General features: G+C 45.3%; 6 protein-coding genes across 6 annotated transcripts; 3 read left to right on the top strand and 3 right to left on the bottom strand. All coding sequences in view use genetic code 12, as the record gives it.

Moving 5' to 3' along the window:
• Positions 1-954: 954 nt before the first annotated feature.
• Positions 955-3306, top strand: LODBEIA_P14950 (uncharacterized protein; the record flags this gene model as incomplete). Its single annotated transcript, XM_066971389.1, has 1 exon — positions 955-3306. One exon carries the CDS (start codon positions 955-957, stop codon positions 3304-3306), a length of 2352 nt encoding a protein of 783 aa, XP_066828433.1.
• A 323-nt stretch (positions 3307-3629) lies between these two features.
• LODBEIA_P14940 (uncharacterized protein) lies at positions 3630-5408 on the bottom strand (the record flags this gene model as incomplete). Its single annotated transcript, XM_066971388.1, has 1 exon — positions 3630-5408. The coding sequence occupies one exon, from the start codon at positions 5406-5408 to the stop codon at positions 3630-3632; it is 1779 nt and encodes a 592-aa protein (XP_066828432.1).
• A 2411-nt stretch (positions 5409-7819) lies between these two features.
• Positions 7820-8215, top strand: LODBEIA_P14930 (uncharacterized protein; the record flags this gene model as incomplete). Its single annotated transcript, XM_066971387.1, has 1 exon — positions 7820-8215. One exon carries the CDS (start codon positions 7820-7822, stop codon positions 8213-8215), a length of 396 nt encoding a protein of 131 aa, XP_066828431.1.
• A 657-nt stretch (positions 8216-8872) lies between these two features.
• Positions 8873-10297, top strand: LODBEIA_P14920 (uncharacterized protein; the record flags this gene model as incomplete). Its single annotated transcript, XM_066971386.1, has 1 exon — positions 8873-10297. The coding sequence occupies one exon, from the start codon at positions 8873-8875 to the stop codon at positions 10295-10297; it is 1425 nt and encodes a 474-aa protein (XP_066828430.1).
• Positions 10298-12043: 1746 nt separating this feature from the next.
• On the bottom strand, positions 12044-13264 carry LODBEIA_P14910 (uncharacterized protein; the record flags this gene model as incomplete). Its single annotated transcript, XM_066971385.1, has 1 exon — positions 12044-13264. One exon carries the CDS (start codon positions 13262-13264, stop codon positions 12044-12046), a length of 1221 nt encoding a protein of 406 aa, XP_066828429.1.
• Positions 13265-13540: 276 nt separating this feature from the next.
• Positions 13541-14737, bottom strand: LODBEIA_P14900 (uncharacterized protein; the record flags this gene model as incomplete). The annotated part of the gene is made up of 1 exon (XM_066971384.1): positions 13541-14737. The coding sequence occupies one exon, from the start codon at positions 14735-14737 to the stop codon at positions 13541-13543; it is 1197 nt and encodes a 398-aa protein (XP_066828428.1).
• Between the last annotated feature and the right edge of the window lie 116 nt (positions 14738-14853).

The following is a 14853-nucleotide window of genomic DNA, read 5'->3' as shown; positions in this document are numbered from 1 at the left end:
TCTCTTTTGCTTGGAAAGACTTGAACACATCCGGTTGGGTCTCCCCTAGAGACTTGCCATATCAAAAAAAAAAAAAAAAACAACAACAAGGAGAGATCTGTAGAGAAGATGTATCCGTTCATCACGATCCAGAAGCAAGCCACATGGTGGAAAGAAAGTGGGCACGTGCTCGTCTCACTTTATCTCTTCCCCCCCCCCCCCTCAGGATCCAAACATACATAGTTCACCCACCACCAACTTACCACCCTCACTGCCACCACTCCACACTGTAGAGCTAGCCCACGCCCCGTCCCCACTCAGCAGATACCCAGTCAAAGTAAAAGCACAGCAATCATCAGATGCGACTGTAGATGACTCGAATGCAGAATAGTACTGCGTGTATACCCCCCCCCCCCCCCCCCACTGCCACTGCTGCTGCCCTCTGTCTCTGCCACTCTCTTTCTCTAGGATATACTGCGCTGTTTGTTGCTGGGGGTAGTGTGTGCACGTGACAAGCGCTGAACAAAGAAAAAAAGAAGGAGCAAACGGGAGAGAAATCCACAAAATTGCCTACCACCAGAGTTTACTTAAACCACACGCATAAGGAGGAGACACAGAGATAAAGAACAAGACCAGACACATACGCTTACACATAGGCATACACATAGGCATACGCACACCCTCGGAGCTAGTCAATCGGTTCCTTAGTCTCACCAGAAGAAGACAGAGACAACAACGAAGAAGACCAGAAACAAGAACCACGAGCGATATCTGCCACTACAGCTGCAGCTACTTGGTATACCCTACCAAAACTTTCCACCACCCAAGGTCTTTATAAATCATTTTCTATCTATATCCAGCTCGGGCTCATATACAGGTAATATAGCTAGCTATACGGGGTATAAACCGCACTTTTGTCAAAAAGAACAAAACACGAAAAGGTCTAGGGAGTGATTAACCCCAAATCAGAGCAAGATGTCACTCTTGACTAATCGCAAGAGACCAAGAGGTTACAGTGAGAATTTCACAACTTCCGACTCGACTTCTGCCATCAATGACTATCATCACCACCAGCAGCAACTTCAATCGGATGCCCAGCTGATGCAGCAGCTGATGCAGCAACACCAGCAACACCAGCACCAGCACCAGCACCAGCAACACCTTCAGCTTCAGCAGCAGCAGCAACTGCTAAACCAACCCCACTACATTCATCCGCCGAGCCAGCATTTCTATCAAAGTACTTTTCACCAGAATAGTCTGTTTTTACATCCGTTCCAAGATAGAAATCCTGCCACCACCACCACTAGTAGTAGCAGCAGCAGTAGTAGCGGCAACAACACTTCCTCCACTATAATTGAGGAAGAAGACTCGAATTCAGAGTTTCCAGGTGCGATTTCAACTTTTGCTAAAAAATCGAAGTTCAATAATCCGTTTTTATCGGTCGAGGAAAGCGATGTTTTGTTAGATGACGAAGACGACGACGATGGGGCTGAAACTTTTGTCATTGACGATGATGATGACAACGATGACATTGATGATGACGGAGGAGAAGGCGAGAGAAATGGTGTCGGAGCGGGAGTTATACCAGAAAGAAGAGAAGGAGCTGATTACGACGAAGATGATGATATCATCATCATTGAAGAAAGAGACCTTGTGCCAAAGAGTAAAAGAAACAACAGCGATTCCATTTTGATCAATCGAGATGCTGCTGCAGCCTATAAATTGTTCAATGTAAACAAAATCGAAGTTGCTGAAGTTGGCGAAGAAGGCGACAATTACTTCCCCAATGGTAACAATGCACTCAATACCAAGATGAAAAAGCAAAGAACAAGCTCCTTACCGCAGTTGCCCCAGGTCAAGTGTTTTTACCACAAGTTGCCCAATAACTACATTCTACAAACACCCAAATTGGGCAACATTAAAACCAACATTATTCCCCATCAAAACAACTTGCCACCGTGTGATGACGATAACGGACACTATATCATCAAGGTTAACGAACCTTTTGCCAACAGGTTTGTCATCATCAAATTGCTAGGGCAAGGAACATTTGGCAAGGTTGTTCAATGCTACGACAAGGTCAACCGAGAACATGTTGCAATCAAAATCATTCGAAATATTCAAAAATACCGCGATGCCGCCAAAATCGAATTGCGAATACTATCAACTTTGAAGAAATTTGACAACTCCAACAAGAACCACTGTATTCATTTGCGAGAATGCTTTGATTATCGCGGCCACATTTGCATTGTAACCGATTTGCTCAAGATTTCATTGTACGATTTCTTGGAACACAACAAGTTTATCCCATTTCCCGGAAGCCACATACAGGCCATATCCAAGCAGTTGATTCGATCAGTCACGTTTCTCCATGATTTGAATCTAATCCACACCGATTTGAAACCGGAAAATATCCTTTTGCATGATGACTCATTTAGCAAAAAGGCACTTCACACATCAACAACGATAACTGCATTTACAAAGATCCCCAACGCCAATGGTTCATCTAAACGGGTTCCCAAGACTTCTAAAGTTCTCAAGAATCCATTGATACAGGTTATCGATTTCGGCAGTGCCATATTTAATGATGAATACCATTCGCTGATTGTCTCAACGCGCCATTATCGTGCCCCCGAGATTGTCTTGGGCACTGGATGGTCGTATCCATGCGATATGTGGTCGATTGGTTGCATCTTGGTGGAATTGATTATTGGCGAGCCACTTTTCAAAACGCATGACAATTTGGAGCATTTGGCCATGATTGAAAAAATATGCGGTTATAGAATCGACAAGGAGATGGTGAAATTGTCCAAAATCAAGGAAAATGAATGTGGCTTGGAGTATTTCACTAATGAATTTATCATTGAAACGTCTGATGACGAGAATCTTGGTGGTTATGATAAATCATCAACAACAGCGTCATGTTCAACTACAGAAGAAGAAGAAGATGATGATGATGATGACGATGACGATTCTGAAGATGACGTGATCTTTGACGACGAAAAGACTTTGGCTCACTCGTTGACGCTAAGGTTCCCCACACTATCCACGCCGCAAAAATTTGTCAATTCTGTCAATGAATTGCTGCGAATCGACTTGTTTATAAGTTCAAGAATCGGGCTCCACATTGATTTGGACTACACGTTGAACCAGAACTTTGAAAGGAACAAGCACTTGATAAATTTTGGCAATTTTACATTTTGGTGGTTTTTCATCGACTTGTTGAAGCAGTTGTTTATAATCAATCCTGAAAACAGGATCAGTGCGCTAGAAGCACTCAATCATCCATGGTTCAATTTGGGCATACAAGATGAAGGCACTATGTAGATCAGTTTTACCTTCCCATCAGCATACCCACCTTCCTACTACCCACAAGTAACACACACACACACATTTTTGGGCAAACTCGTCATGTTTGATCTTTTCTTTTTCATTTCAATTCTTCATTTTTCATAATTTTACAAACACGATTCAGAATAGTTCTTTTTTTTTTTAATCTGAGAGAGCAAGAGAGTGAGAGCACGTTGGGTTTTTTATTTAATTCGTTAGAATATTTTAATTTGTTGAAAAAATATACAAAAAAAGAACAAAAAATGTATTCAATTGTCTTTTGTTGATTTTATTTGTACAAGTATTACACCTTGGGTGTTTTATTGACTGTAATTTTTTTCCATGTCATCAGCAGTTTCACCTTTGGCAGAGTTGTAAATGACAATGCCGTTTTCCCTAGCGCCTTGTTTTTCTTGACGCTTGTAAAACCAAAGCACCACGAGTGTCCATATGCTCAAGGCGACCCCGCTCGACGCAGTGAAGCTGTAACCTTTCAAGAAGCGCGGGCTTTCCACTGTTTTCCACACCAAGACAGCGATCCATGCAGTGGACTGCTGCGCCAATATATTCATCGAGACCAAAACCACTTGTCGCTCCCGGATATCCTTCCGGCAAATGTCCCCTTGCCACGAATACAACACGGGGGCCATGGCCCAGCCGAAATATTGCAAGCACCACGCAAACCATTTGCCCCCCTCGGGAATGTTCCACACCGCGAGCAAAACGTTGCCCAAGACGTTGAACACCTGGGAAAATAAGATGGCGCCCCATCTCGAATTGAACAAGTCGGCAAAACAGCACGTCAAGATCAACCATATGAGGCCTAGTGCTGGCGTGAGCGCGGTGTAATCTTGTAGTTGGCCCGGGTTGAACCTCGGTTGGCCTTGGTCGTTCTTGAGTGACTGTAACCAAAGCGCATATGCGCCGGAGGAACCGTTGGAGTTGTTCCAGCAGAAAATGTTCCATAATCCGAGAACGTAAAAGTGCCAGCTGGTAAAGATCTGTTTCCATATCTTGGGGTCGAAGAAATACTTGACGACATTTTCTCTTGGTTTGTAATCCTTTTGATCCTTTTGCATTCTGCGTCTCGCGATTCTAATCTCGTCATCACTCAAGAAAATACTATAGCAATCTTGAGGTGTGCCGGGGATCATGTAATAACCAATGATACCAACGGCAATGCTAATGATCCCATCAACGATAAAAATCCATTGCCATGGTTCATGTCCAGCTTTGCCGCCCAAGTTCCTCTCGATGGCACCAGACAACAACCCGCTCGTCAAGATGCCCAAATACTGCCCCAAATAATAGAAACCAGCCCTCCGCGAGATCTCGCCCGTGCTTCCTCGGAACCACGAGGCAAACAAGGCATGGTACGCAATATAGCTCGGCGCCTCGAACGCGCCAACGAGAAACCGCAACGCCTTCAACTCAGCTACATTTGTAACCTGCGACAAACACACCGTCACGATCGACCAGCAGATATCGAGCGTGGGCAAGACATAGTTGAGCGGCATCGCGTACAAGACGTACATGAACGGCAACTGGAACACAATGTTGCCGACACTGAATATCACTTGCGTGTTGACAAGGTCGTTGCCTTGCATGTTGATCCCTTCTTTCAAGCCGCCAATGTATGCGTTGGTCAAGTTTGTCTGGTCGAGATACTTGACCCAGTACGCCATGATCGAGTACAAAGTCAACAAGAGGTCAATCTTGAGGATCACGCGGCGTTCCTCTGGTGTATCGTCGTCGTGGAACCAATGGTACCATTTGCGCGCGTGCTTTGTGTGTCGATTGACCCGGTATTCGTACTCGTCAAAGAACTTCCACCAGGGACGATTTGCTTCGTCTCGATATTCGAGCGCTGATGAAGATGTGGTGGATGCATCTGGGGAACTGTCGAGCTCGACTTCTTTGGAAGCGATGATTTGCGATGACTCAGATTTGGCATCGACTTGGAATGACTCGGGGCCTGACCCGTTGTCAATGTCAAGGGACTCACTTGGCTGCGGTATAAATTGGCCATTTTCGTCTTCATCGACTACTCGACGCACGGGAAGAAACCCCCATTTGAGTCTTTGCAAAGGGGTAGACATGGTCACAAGTGGTCAAGCAAAAAAGATGAAATATTTACTGATGTTTACACCGAGCTCATCTTGTCTACCGTAAGGAAATATCAGATCTATATATGCATCTTCCTATCGCCTTTACTTCGTCAATACCCGGAGCTCGCAAAGGAGTAGATCTTAGCGATGGGAGTTGTGGGAAGTGGATACTGCAAAAAAATAAAACAAAAAAACTGAGTGAAAAATAAATGTGTGGCTCGAGGATGGGCTTTTAATTACATGCGTATTTGCAATACGGTTATCTGCGCTTGTAATCGCTTCCAGGAAGGCAGAAGCACAACTACCCCTCCTATTTGTCTCAACTTTACTTCCCATATCAAAGTTCTCATCGTGGGGATTTACAATTGCAACTCTTGGACTTGGACTTTTTTTTTTGCTTTCAAGTTTAGACAAACCGTTAAACTCCCCCCCCCCCCGACTTTAAAAAATACCAACGTCTTACAACGGCCGGTCGATGGAAGAAAGAACTTTGTACTTTTCCATGTGAGCACGTCAGTTAGGCTGACATCGCGGTATTTGCCAATAAACGGGTAAAAGCAAAGGCCGGCATAGTCACGTGGGATGTAGTCAACTATTCTTGTGGCTGCGAAATAAAATATTGGAGGATCCCCTTTCTCTCTCCCCCCCCCCCTAACACGCACACATACCCGATGGAAAAGTCCCGGTTCTAGGGAATATGCAAGAAAATCAGCTGGTTGTTTACCCTTTGACTTCCACCCGAGTGGGGGCATCCCGCGTTGCCGAAACCTACCAAGAGCAAAAGACAGCAACAAAAACGATTTTCTCCTATGAGGGCAGAAGGGCAAGTGTAAAGATAGTTTCACCACTGGGCTCGCGCTAAAACCAATTTTTCAAGGATGCTTGGTGCCCGCCCTTTCTTGTTGAGACCCTTTTTTCGTTTTTTCTGACGAGGGGGCAAGGGCCCTTTTAAAAGTCACGATTCGAGTAAGTCCGTCCAGGCTGTCTCTAGAACCATAATTGATCTGGTCTTATTATACCATCGAGAGACCAGATAGGTGTCGGTATCGGCACGTGACCAAGAGGCACGTGACCAAGGGTCTGCGCCAGATGTATAGTGGCCGAGCGCGGGTATATCGGCAAGCTTGCCATCTCGACACCTTGAATTTTCAAATTGAGCCAGACTTGGTGCGTTTTTCCCACTGCCAGGGGTCTACTATCGCGAGAGTAGCAAATATATTCAAGTCTATTTATATAACAGTGATGAGGTCAGGGAATGGCGGGGGATCGTGGTGGGTTCTCAAAGCCGCGTAATTTACCTGTTTTTTATGTTGCACTGGCTATTGCTGGCAAAAATTTGCAAGCTGCATGCTGACATGCTGATATAGAGGATCTGTGTTTACGAGGTGATGCTCGCTTCTGAATAACAACGGTTTCAGCCGAGTTCACTGCCAGTGCATGTTGGAATGCCTCAACAGAGACCAATGTCCCCCTTTCCTCCCCTCCTTCTCTCTTCTTCCCCCTTTCTTCCCTCCTTCTCTCTCCTTCCCCCTTCTTCGCCTCTTGGTGGGGTGTACAAGTCGACGAAATCGAAAATCTTTTCGGTGATAAATGGTTTTTGGTTCTATCTATCGGCTCGCAATTCTAGACCGCGGATCCCCTACAGATCTGCTACATCCACATACACAGTTATATCTAAGGATGTGCTGGTTGAATTCCACCACCAGCTTTTTCCGCCTAGTTGAACTTTTTCACCTCCCAGTCCGATAGTCAAACGGGGGCCCACCTTATTGTTTGATAAACTGTTGTTGTGATGACACAGGGTCATCTCTTTCCGCAATCGCACCTGCATCGCCGCCAAAAACAAACCACAACAACAGCAGCAGCAGCAGACTTGGTGTAGATCTTGACAGGTCTGGATCTAGACTCGGCCCAGATGTGGTTTGGCTCGTTCAGAAACGGTGGTTGTTCATCCGCGAGAAACCCCCCTCCCCTTTGAGAGCGCCGGTGGAGGAGATGAGCTTTTTCGATACACACGCAGTTGTCTAATCTATGTGCCATGCGATGCCCCCGCTTCTATGATTGCTATAGAGTGTCAGTGTCATCCCACACTCACAGTTGTTCAAGAATACATTTATACGATCTTCTCTTCTTTTGCACACTTCTTTGAAACATGGTCTGGAAAAAAATATTGAATGAGCTTGCTTTTTTTTGTTTTTACTTCTTCTTCTTCTTCTTTGCTTGTTAGCTTTCAGGGTGCAGAGGAGGGACTCTTGAGTGTTTAAATATATACCCTGCCAGTTGCCAGTTGCTGACTCTGGGACTCGCTCATCAAGAGGATCAACTGAAGGGTAAACCGACTTTGGACCATGGACAGTCATTCGCTGTGAATTAAAAAAAAAAGGAAGGGTATAGGAAAATCAATGACGATATTCCAAAAGATAGGACTACATATTCGGGTGAAATTGAAGGAAATGGGAGCACGGGAGCCCCATTGCATAAACGATGCACACCACGGATCAACACCACCACCACTAGACACCAATAGACGACGAGATTTGAGTTTGTCTCCATCCAATTTGAGCAGAAAGACCAAGGACAAGGACAAGGCCCCGCTACATTCACGAAGGTCGTCCGTGACTTTTCCCGACGGCGCTATACCAGAAGAATATGGGTTGCCGCCGATCACAAGATACAAAGACGTGGAGGGGCTCCAGAAGTTTGAGTTAATTCGGTACCTTGATGGGTTCAACATGTCACACGAGGGCAAAACTGAAGACGAAATGAAAACATATTTGAAGGGATTTTGTACGAAATGATAATGAAACAGACTAGTAAATGACTTGAAACACAAAGAAATCAAATGAGAAACGGAACCCCTGTTAATAGAAAGAATCACTCTAAAAGGAGCACGCACTCGATTGATAACCAGTGGGGAGGTGTGAAGCTGGCGAGTCTAGTCTTGAACCTGTTGGTACCATAACGCCTAGGTCTAGCCGGTCCAATGCTACTTGCAATTCTCGAGCGAAAGTTCCTCCCTCTCCTCCAAGTAAACTCGTAGATAGAACCCCCAAACTCCGGCGCTATTCCCTTGTAAGTCTTTGGCCGCCCGTAAGCGATACAACCAACCTCAAACAAGCTGGTGCCGTGCTCCCTTTTCAACAGCACGAGTAGTGAAGATACTATTGCACCATATAATTGAAACAGAACAGCACTAGCAAAAAAAAATTTGATCTGCGAAAATAGAGCTTTCCACGCTATCAACACCCCAGAGGCATTTACGAACAACGCCACATTGCAATTTCAAAAATTAAATCAAAAAAAGGAAAATTCCTCCCCAAAGAACCTTCAACCATAAGAAGCTAGACCACGAATAGCGGAATTATACCCCCCCACCCTCCTCCTCCTCTCCAAGGAAGACGAACGAACCTCACTTACTGGTTGACAAAAACAAATGCAACGCATCCCCCGGTTGAATGTTGTCTACTTATATTAACCCAGTGCTACAATCGATCAGTGCTTTATTTTCGTCACTCTACTTGGGGCTAATCATCCTCACCATCCCCCTTGCATTTGATGTTGGCGGAGTCAACTGCGGTCTAGCGTTCTCGTTGACGGCGCTTGTTATTTATTTCATCTTGACCACGGTGAGATTGTCATTTAGGAGGACCAAGTACTTCAAATGGGTCTCCACCATCTACTATAGCCAGCATTTTTTCATCCCGAGCTTGTTGACTTATTTCCTAAGCTACCATCGCCAGAACCAAACATCGGACCCTGCGTGGAGCATAGTTTCCGTGTGGAAGCTTTTGTTGATCAATGCCACCCCCGTGTTCACCATCTTGGAAGGGTTCTGCTCGTTGTTGTTGATTCAGGCCATCGGACAAACTGTCAATTGGTTGACTAGGTACAAGTCCGACTCGTGGTTAATCATCTCGTTGGTCAGCAGCGCCCTTGTCGACACGGCAGCATTCTACTTTTTGTACAGAATCTACGTGTTTCCCTTCACGATTGATATCCTCAGCGCATCGTTGTTGGGCTCCTTGCTTACGTTGACGATTGGATTGGGCTTGTTTGGTATCGTTAGCGGTAAAGGCTCCATGATTGAGTCCCTGTTGCTTTTCGCGTACATTGTCCGGTGCATCTATGAGACTTTCCCCATATTGTCGGAAGATGCCTCGCAGGCCTTGGCTGACCTCTTGACGCTGGCAACACAAAATGTCAGAAAGGAGATCCCCAAATTCGCCCCTTCGATATTGAACCCCATCTCCGAGGTGGTGCCCTTTTTGGCGTCAACGTTGCCGTCCTCATTCAAGGGTGTCTGGGAGTTTCTTGTGATGGCAATACAGAACTTGACGTTGGCGCTCTTGTTGAACCTCGCTTATCGCATCGGGGTGTTTTACGCAGCAACAAAGATCATCCCTTCCTTGTACCAATCGGTGTCGTACCCCAGTGTCACGCCGCCAAAGACACCGCAACCGCGATCTCGACAAACGTCGAGCTCCTCGCTTCATCAAATGCTTGGCGAGGCCAACGACTCCAGTGTCAATGACAGGAAACACGTTGCGCACAAGAGAAAACCATTCCATCTCAAACCACCACACCACCAACCGCCATCCGCGATAATACGGCTCATCTACGCTTACTCGCCCTGTTTAATCATCGCGGTCTACACCCACTTGATGTTGTCGTACTCGGGCGAATTGGGCACTGAGCTACAATTATGGCCGTTGTGGGGTAGCCCCTCCGCCTCGTCGACATCAGTCATTGTCCATCCGTGGAAGTTCTGGAACTGGGTCAACATGGGCACCACCTTGATTCTCTACGTTGCTGAGCTCCTGAACAACGAAAGCTCGTCTGGTGGTGGAAACAGTCTCACGAGCCATTGGAAAATAGAGTGAACTTACATGTTAATTTTTTTTTCTCATCCCCCACACCTTCACCAGTGCACCTCCCTCTCTTCCCTTCCACATACGTATTCATATATATATGTGTCTATAGCCTTCCACCCCTTTCATACTTGTCATAATTCACTATTTAATGTTTCAACACACGTGATGATGTCACGGACGCATGAATAATAAAATTTTGGGAGCTGAAATCCTGTTGTTTTTTTTAAAAAATTTTTATCAGAATTATTTGCAAATCTCTTCACCTTTTGAAAACCTGTCATCTTTCCAGACAGTGAATACCAAAAGTATGCTCAGAGCTTGACTCTATGTTTGCTTGGATATTTCATCAGTAGAAAAAAACAAGTCTTCAGCTCCACAAAATTTGTAAAAAACGTGGCTCGATGACTGATACCATGTGTTTGAGACGGTAAAATAATGAACAACCTCACCGGAAGTTGAGCCAACTATTTGCAGCATGGACAAAAATGAGAGAAGCAGGAAATGAAAAAAAACCCGGCGCCGACGAAAGCGCAATGAAGTTTCTAAAACAAACCCCGGGTTTGGGAAAAAAAAAAAAAGGTGACGTCCTTAGTGCAAAGTAAGCTCCATTCTGTTGATCGAAAAGTTTCAACCAATTATCATGACTTTCGTATAGGACACCAAAAGCCCCGGTGTCGAGCACGTAGTGTACATCCATCGAGGAGTTAAATACTCTCAATGGGAAACCTTGAAACACACATGTAATGATCACTTTTAAATGCCAAGCGCGCCTTTTTTTTGACAACAAACCCTGGTGGGTTTCCAAAAGACGGGCCATTGAGATTTTTTGGAACGACTTTCAGAGTTTCGTGATGTAAAATTGAGCAGCGTAAATTGATCTTCAACTGGTGCCCGATAAACTAGCAAACTAGCCGGCAAATACACCCAATTGGAAACGAGAATTGCCAGGGAGGAATCGACTCAGTGTGACCTACTTCTCCATCAAGAGTCACGCCCATGCTCACACACAAACACACCTACTAAAAAAGTGTAAAGAGTGCAGTACCAGAGCTTTTTCCCTCTTTGAAAAAGGGGGAAAAAGACAGCAGTCAAGGCAGACTATTGCTCGAGAATCGAGTAGTAAAGTTTCTCCCTGTGTGAGACAATGGGGAAGACATCCCGACTTTGAAAAAGCCAATGACCGGCCGACTGTTCCTCCCATTCCAAGCTTCCAAATGTATTCCCCAAGAGCTAATCTGACTAGTTTTTTTTCTTTGGTCGCCGTGTATGATCTGAATTCCGCATGGACCGGGTTCTTCATGAAGGCCGGCTCCACCAACTGATAGACAGCGTGCAAAAGTTACTGTTCAGAATACAAAAAAAAGCCCCTCCTCCCTTTCCCAATTATTTAAAAACCCCTGGTTGACCTGAGTCTCCCTTTAGGCTGGCGTGATCTGTGTTGATAGAATTGACGATATTCTATCGCGTTTCCGCTATAGCGACAGGAGACTTTCCCCAAAGCACTTGATGACATATATATCTATATGTCCTTGCGTAAGCTTCGACGATAATTCTTTGACTAAGGACGTGAAGAAGAAGAAAAGAAGAAGAAGAAGAAGAAGAAGAAGAAATGAGAAGACAAGAGTGGCGATAATTTTTTTTTCAAAATCTTCAAGCTATGGTTCTCGAGATGTTCTGTTTTATAGGTATTTACACGACCTTCTAGAATCAGATCAATATATGGTCTTGATCATCACCATCAACAGTGACGGGAAGTCAGAAAAGAAACGTTATCCACGAGTGCGGAAGCCCCCTGGCAATGTACTCATACCATCGTGCTCCTTTCCCGCAATATGCTATGGTGGGAGGTCGCTTGCTATAGGTAAGATCGTACAATAGATGAAAGAGTTCCTTTGCTGGTTTCCCGTGTCCGCCACTTCCCTTGACTCTATTGCTGACATACTGGGACCTGACGAAATCGGAGGAGTAGAGCTCTCTCATTTCCGAGGTCCACGCCCTAACCTCTGTGTTGACCAAACTTTCTATCCTGGAGTTGGATCCCAATTTCTGATGAGAAAGACACACATTGCCAAGTTTCACCTGCGTGACAAACACCCCATGCTGCTTCAACTCTTTACTTAGCACGGTAAATAGCGATTTCAATTGGTTTTGGAAAACCGATTCGGGTCCGTTGTACGCCACGTTCAACGCGCTTAAATTGTTTGGACAAATCGAGATCACCCTGACGGCCTGCGAGCGAACGAGCTGAATGAGGCCGCCTGAAAGCAATTTCAAATACATCATGAATCGGTCCGATAGTTTCTGCCAAGTATTGACGCCCACATTCTCAATAGGACCGATGGGAAAAAACAAACTCGGCGCAAAAATGATGCTTTTCAAACGTAAGCGGTGTGGATGTGCTCCGGGGAACGCATACGCGGGTGCTTTGATAACCTGCTTGAAATGCAACAAGTTGTCTTCAATCGTGCCATGAGTGAAATCAAGGTAGTTTATGTCTTCGCACAAGGGATGCGACGAGATGTATTTGGCATCGATGCTGTCCAAGATGGTCAAGTAGACAATGAAGCCACGCTTGTCGAAGTCTAGTGCAATGGCCCGCGTCAATGGCTCCGTTGGCGAGCCAATCAAAAGAACCACGTCTGTTCTTCCTCCGTTTGTAAGTTTGGAGACTCGCCTTCGCCGTGTATGCGAGTCTCGTGGCCAGTTCATGAAGAAATACACGCCGCCGGCGATTCCAAGTCCAATTCCTAAAATCATAGCCGTCTTGTTCTTTGAAATGACCCGGTATAAGCTCGACATGAACCCTTGCTGAACTCTAGGGCGAACTTGAATCACGGGGTTCGATTTAGGCTCAAAGAAAATTTGATCATGGTATTTTGATTGGATCCTGTCCAGTTGGGTATTGATGAAATCGGTCGTTTGATGGAGGAGGCTTTGTAAAGTCTGGACTGTTGCCTGCACCGGTTCAGCCACCATTTCGTTCCAAGTAAGAGAGTCCCCTTGACAGTGTGACGAATATATATGTATATTAAATCAATCAAGCAAAATTGCAGCAATAAACAGACTCATTTGAATTCAAGTCAGAACTGTTGAAAAAAAAAATATACCCACGATCGAAAGAAACAGAGCGAGGAGTGAGAGAGAAGGGAACCACTCCAAAGAAGAATGAAATCATGAAAAAAACACACACACACGGACAACATCATTCCCATATTTGATGTCAACACTTGTACACTGTAAAAAGAGGTTCTCTTAGTTCTTCAAAATGGTGACTTCCCTGGCCACCATTCCGTCTTCGCCTTCGTCTATCCCGTCAGCTAGAAACTTCTCCAAGTCCTTGGGCAAAGCTGCATCGAGCCCCGAGACTGGCTGGTGTTCCTTCTCCACGATGAGCGATATCTCATCTTTTAAAGTAACGGGGCTGGTGGTGGTGGAGTTGAAGGTGTTGAGTTTAGATATTTTCGAATGGCCGCTGGTTACGGTGGCTTGAGCACTGCTATTTGATGATTCTCTCGAGATGAAAGACAAGCTAGGCGTCGACTCGATTCTTCGGGAATTGTTTGCCGTTTGGGCCCACAACGAGCTCATGGGTAAGAAAATTACCACCAGCATGTAGGCGATGTTGACCAAGATGGGTGCCGACTGCGTGGTGGAGGAGAAATAGTGGATGAATAGCAAGATGGATGGGATGATCAAAGTCTGCGTCGACATGATAAAGAGAATGTGGAACCCGTCAAACTGCTTTAACCCTAAATATCTCCTGGTTTTGATGGCCAACCCCAATTTGAAAAGCAACAACAAGGTCATGATGTTGACACTCACGGCGAAAAGAATCGTTGGCACATCCATCCAGGACGCGGTGAACGAGACGCTGGATGAACTTGTAGCAGATGCAAAATTTTGGTGTGCCAATACTGATCTCGCGATTTGAGTTCCGAGAGTTGTCAACGACAACAATCCCGCCAACGCCGAGGCGGCGTACCCCCAGTATTTCAAGGTGGTGGTCTTGAACATGACATAGATTTGATAGCACAAGGAAGTTTGAATCAAGACAAACATGATGGTAAGGAAGCCGTTGGCGGCATCGGAACTTGCAAAACTTTCATCGTTGTAGATGCCAGTGAAGGTATAGCTGATCCCGGCAAGGTTGCTTGTATAGTAGTTTAAGTAACAGGCAGAACGAAAGATTGTGGCTAACAAGATTCCAATATTCAACAAGAAAAGGAACGAACGTTTCATCTTTTGGCGGTTGATGTAGAGAATGCCAATTAGGAAAATCAACAACATTGAACATGCACCAATGGTGACACTAAGCACCATGGCCCCTTGCATTTGCCGGATGTGGAACTCATCGATATGGTGGAACGGGACTTCAGCTGGATCTGGGTATCCGGGAACGTTGTAGGTGATTACAACGCTTCCTGAGCTATTAGGGTCAATTTCAGGCATCGTCGCGGAACTTGGTATGAATATGGAAGAGTCTCAAAAAGAGTACATAAAATAAAAAAAAAACCAGAGTATGCATTTTTCAACTGGAAATTGAGTGTATTTTTATAAAAACAAGG

Source organism: Lodderomyces beijingensis (assembly GCF_963989305.1).
Source record: "Lodderomyces beijingensis strain CBS 14171 genome assembly, chromosome: 2".
Classification (NCBI taxonomy): Eukaryota; Fungi; Ascomycota; class Pichiomycetes; order Serinales; family Debaryomycetaceae; genus Lodderomyces; species Lodderomyces beijingensis.
Note: the sequence above shows the minus strand (reverse complement) of the source record. Positions and strands in the feature narration are given on the sequence as shown.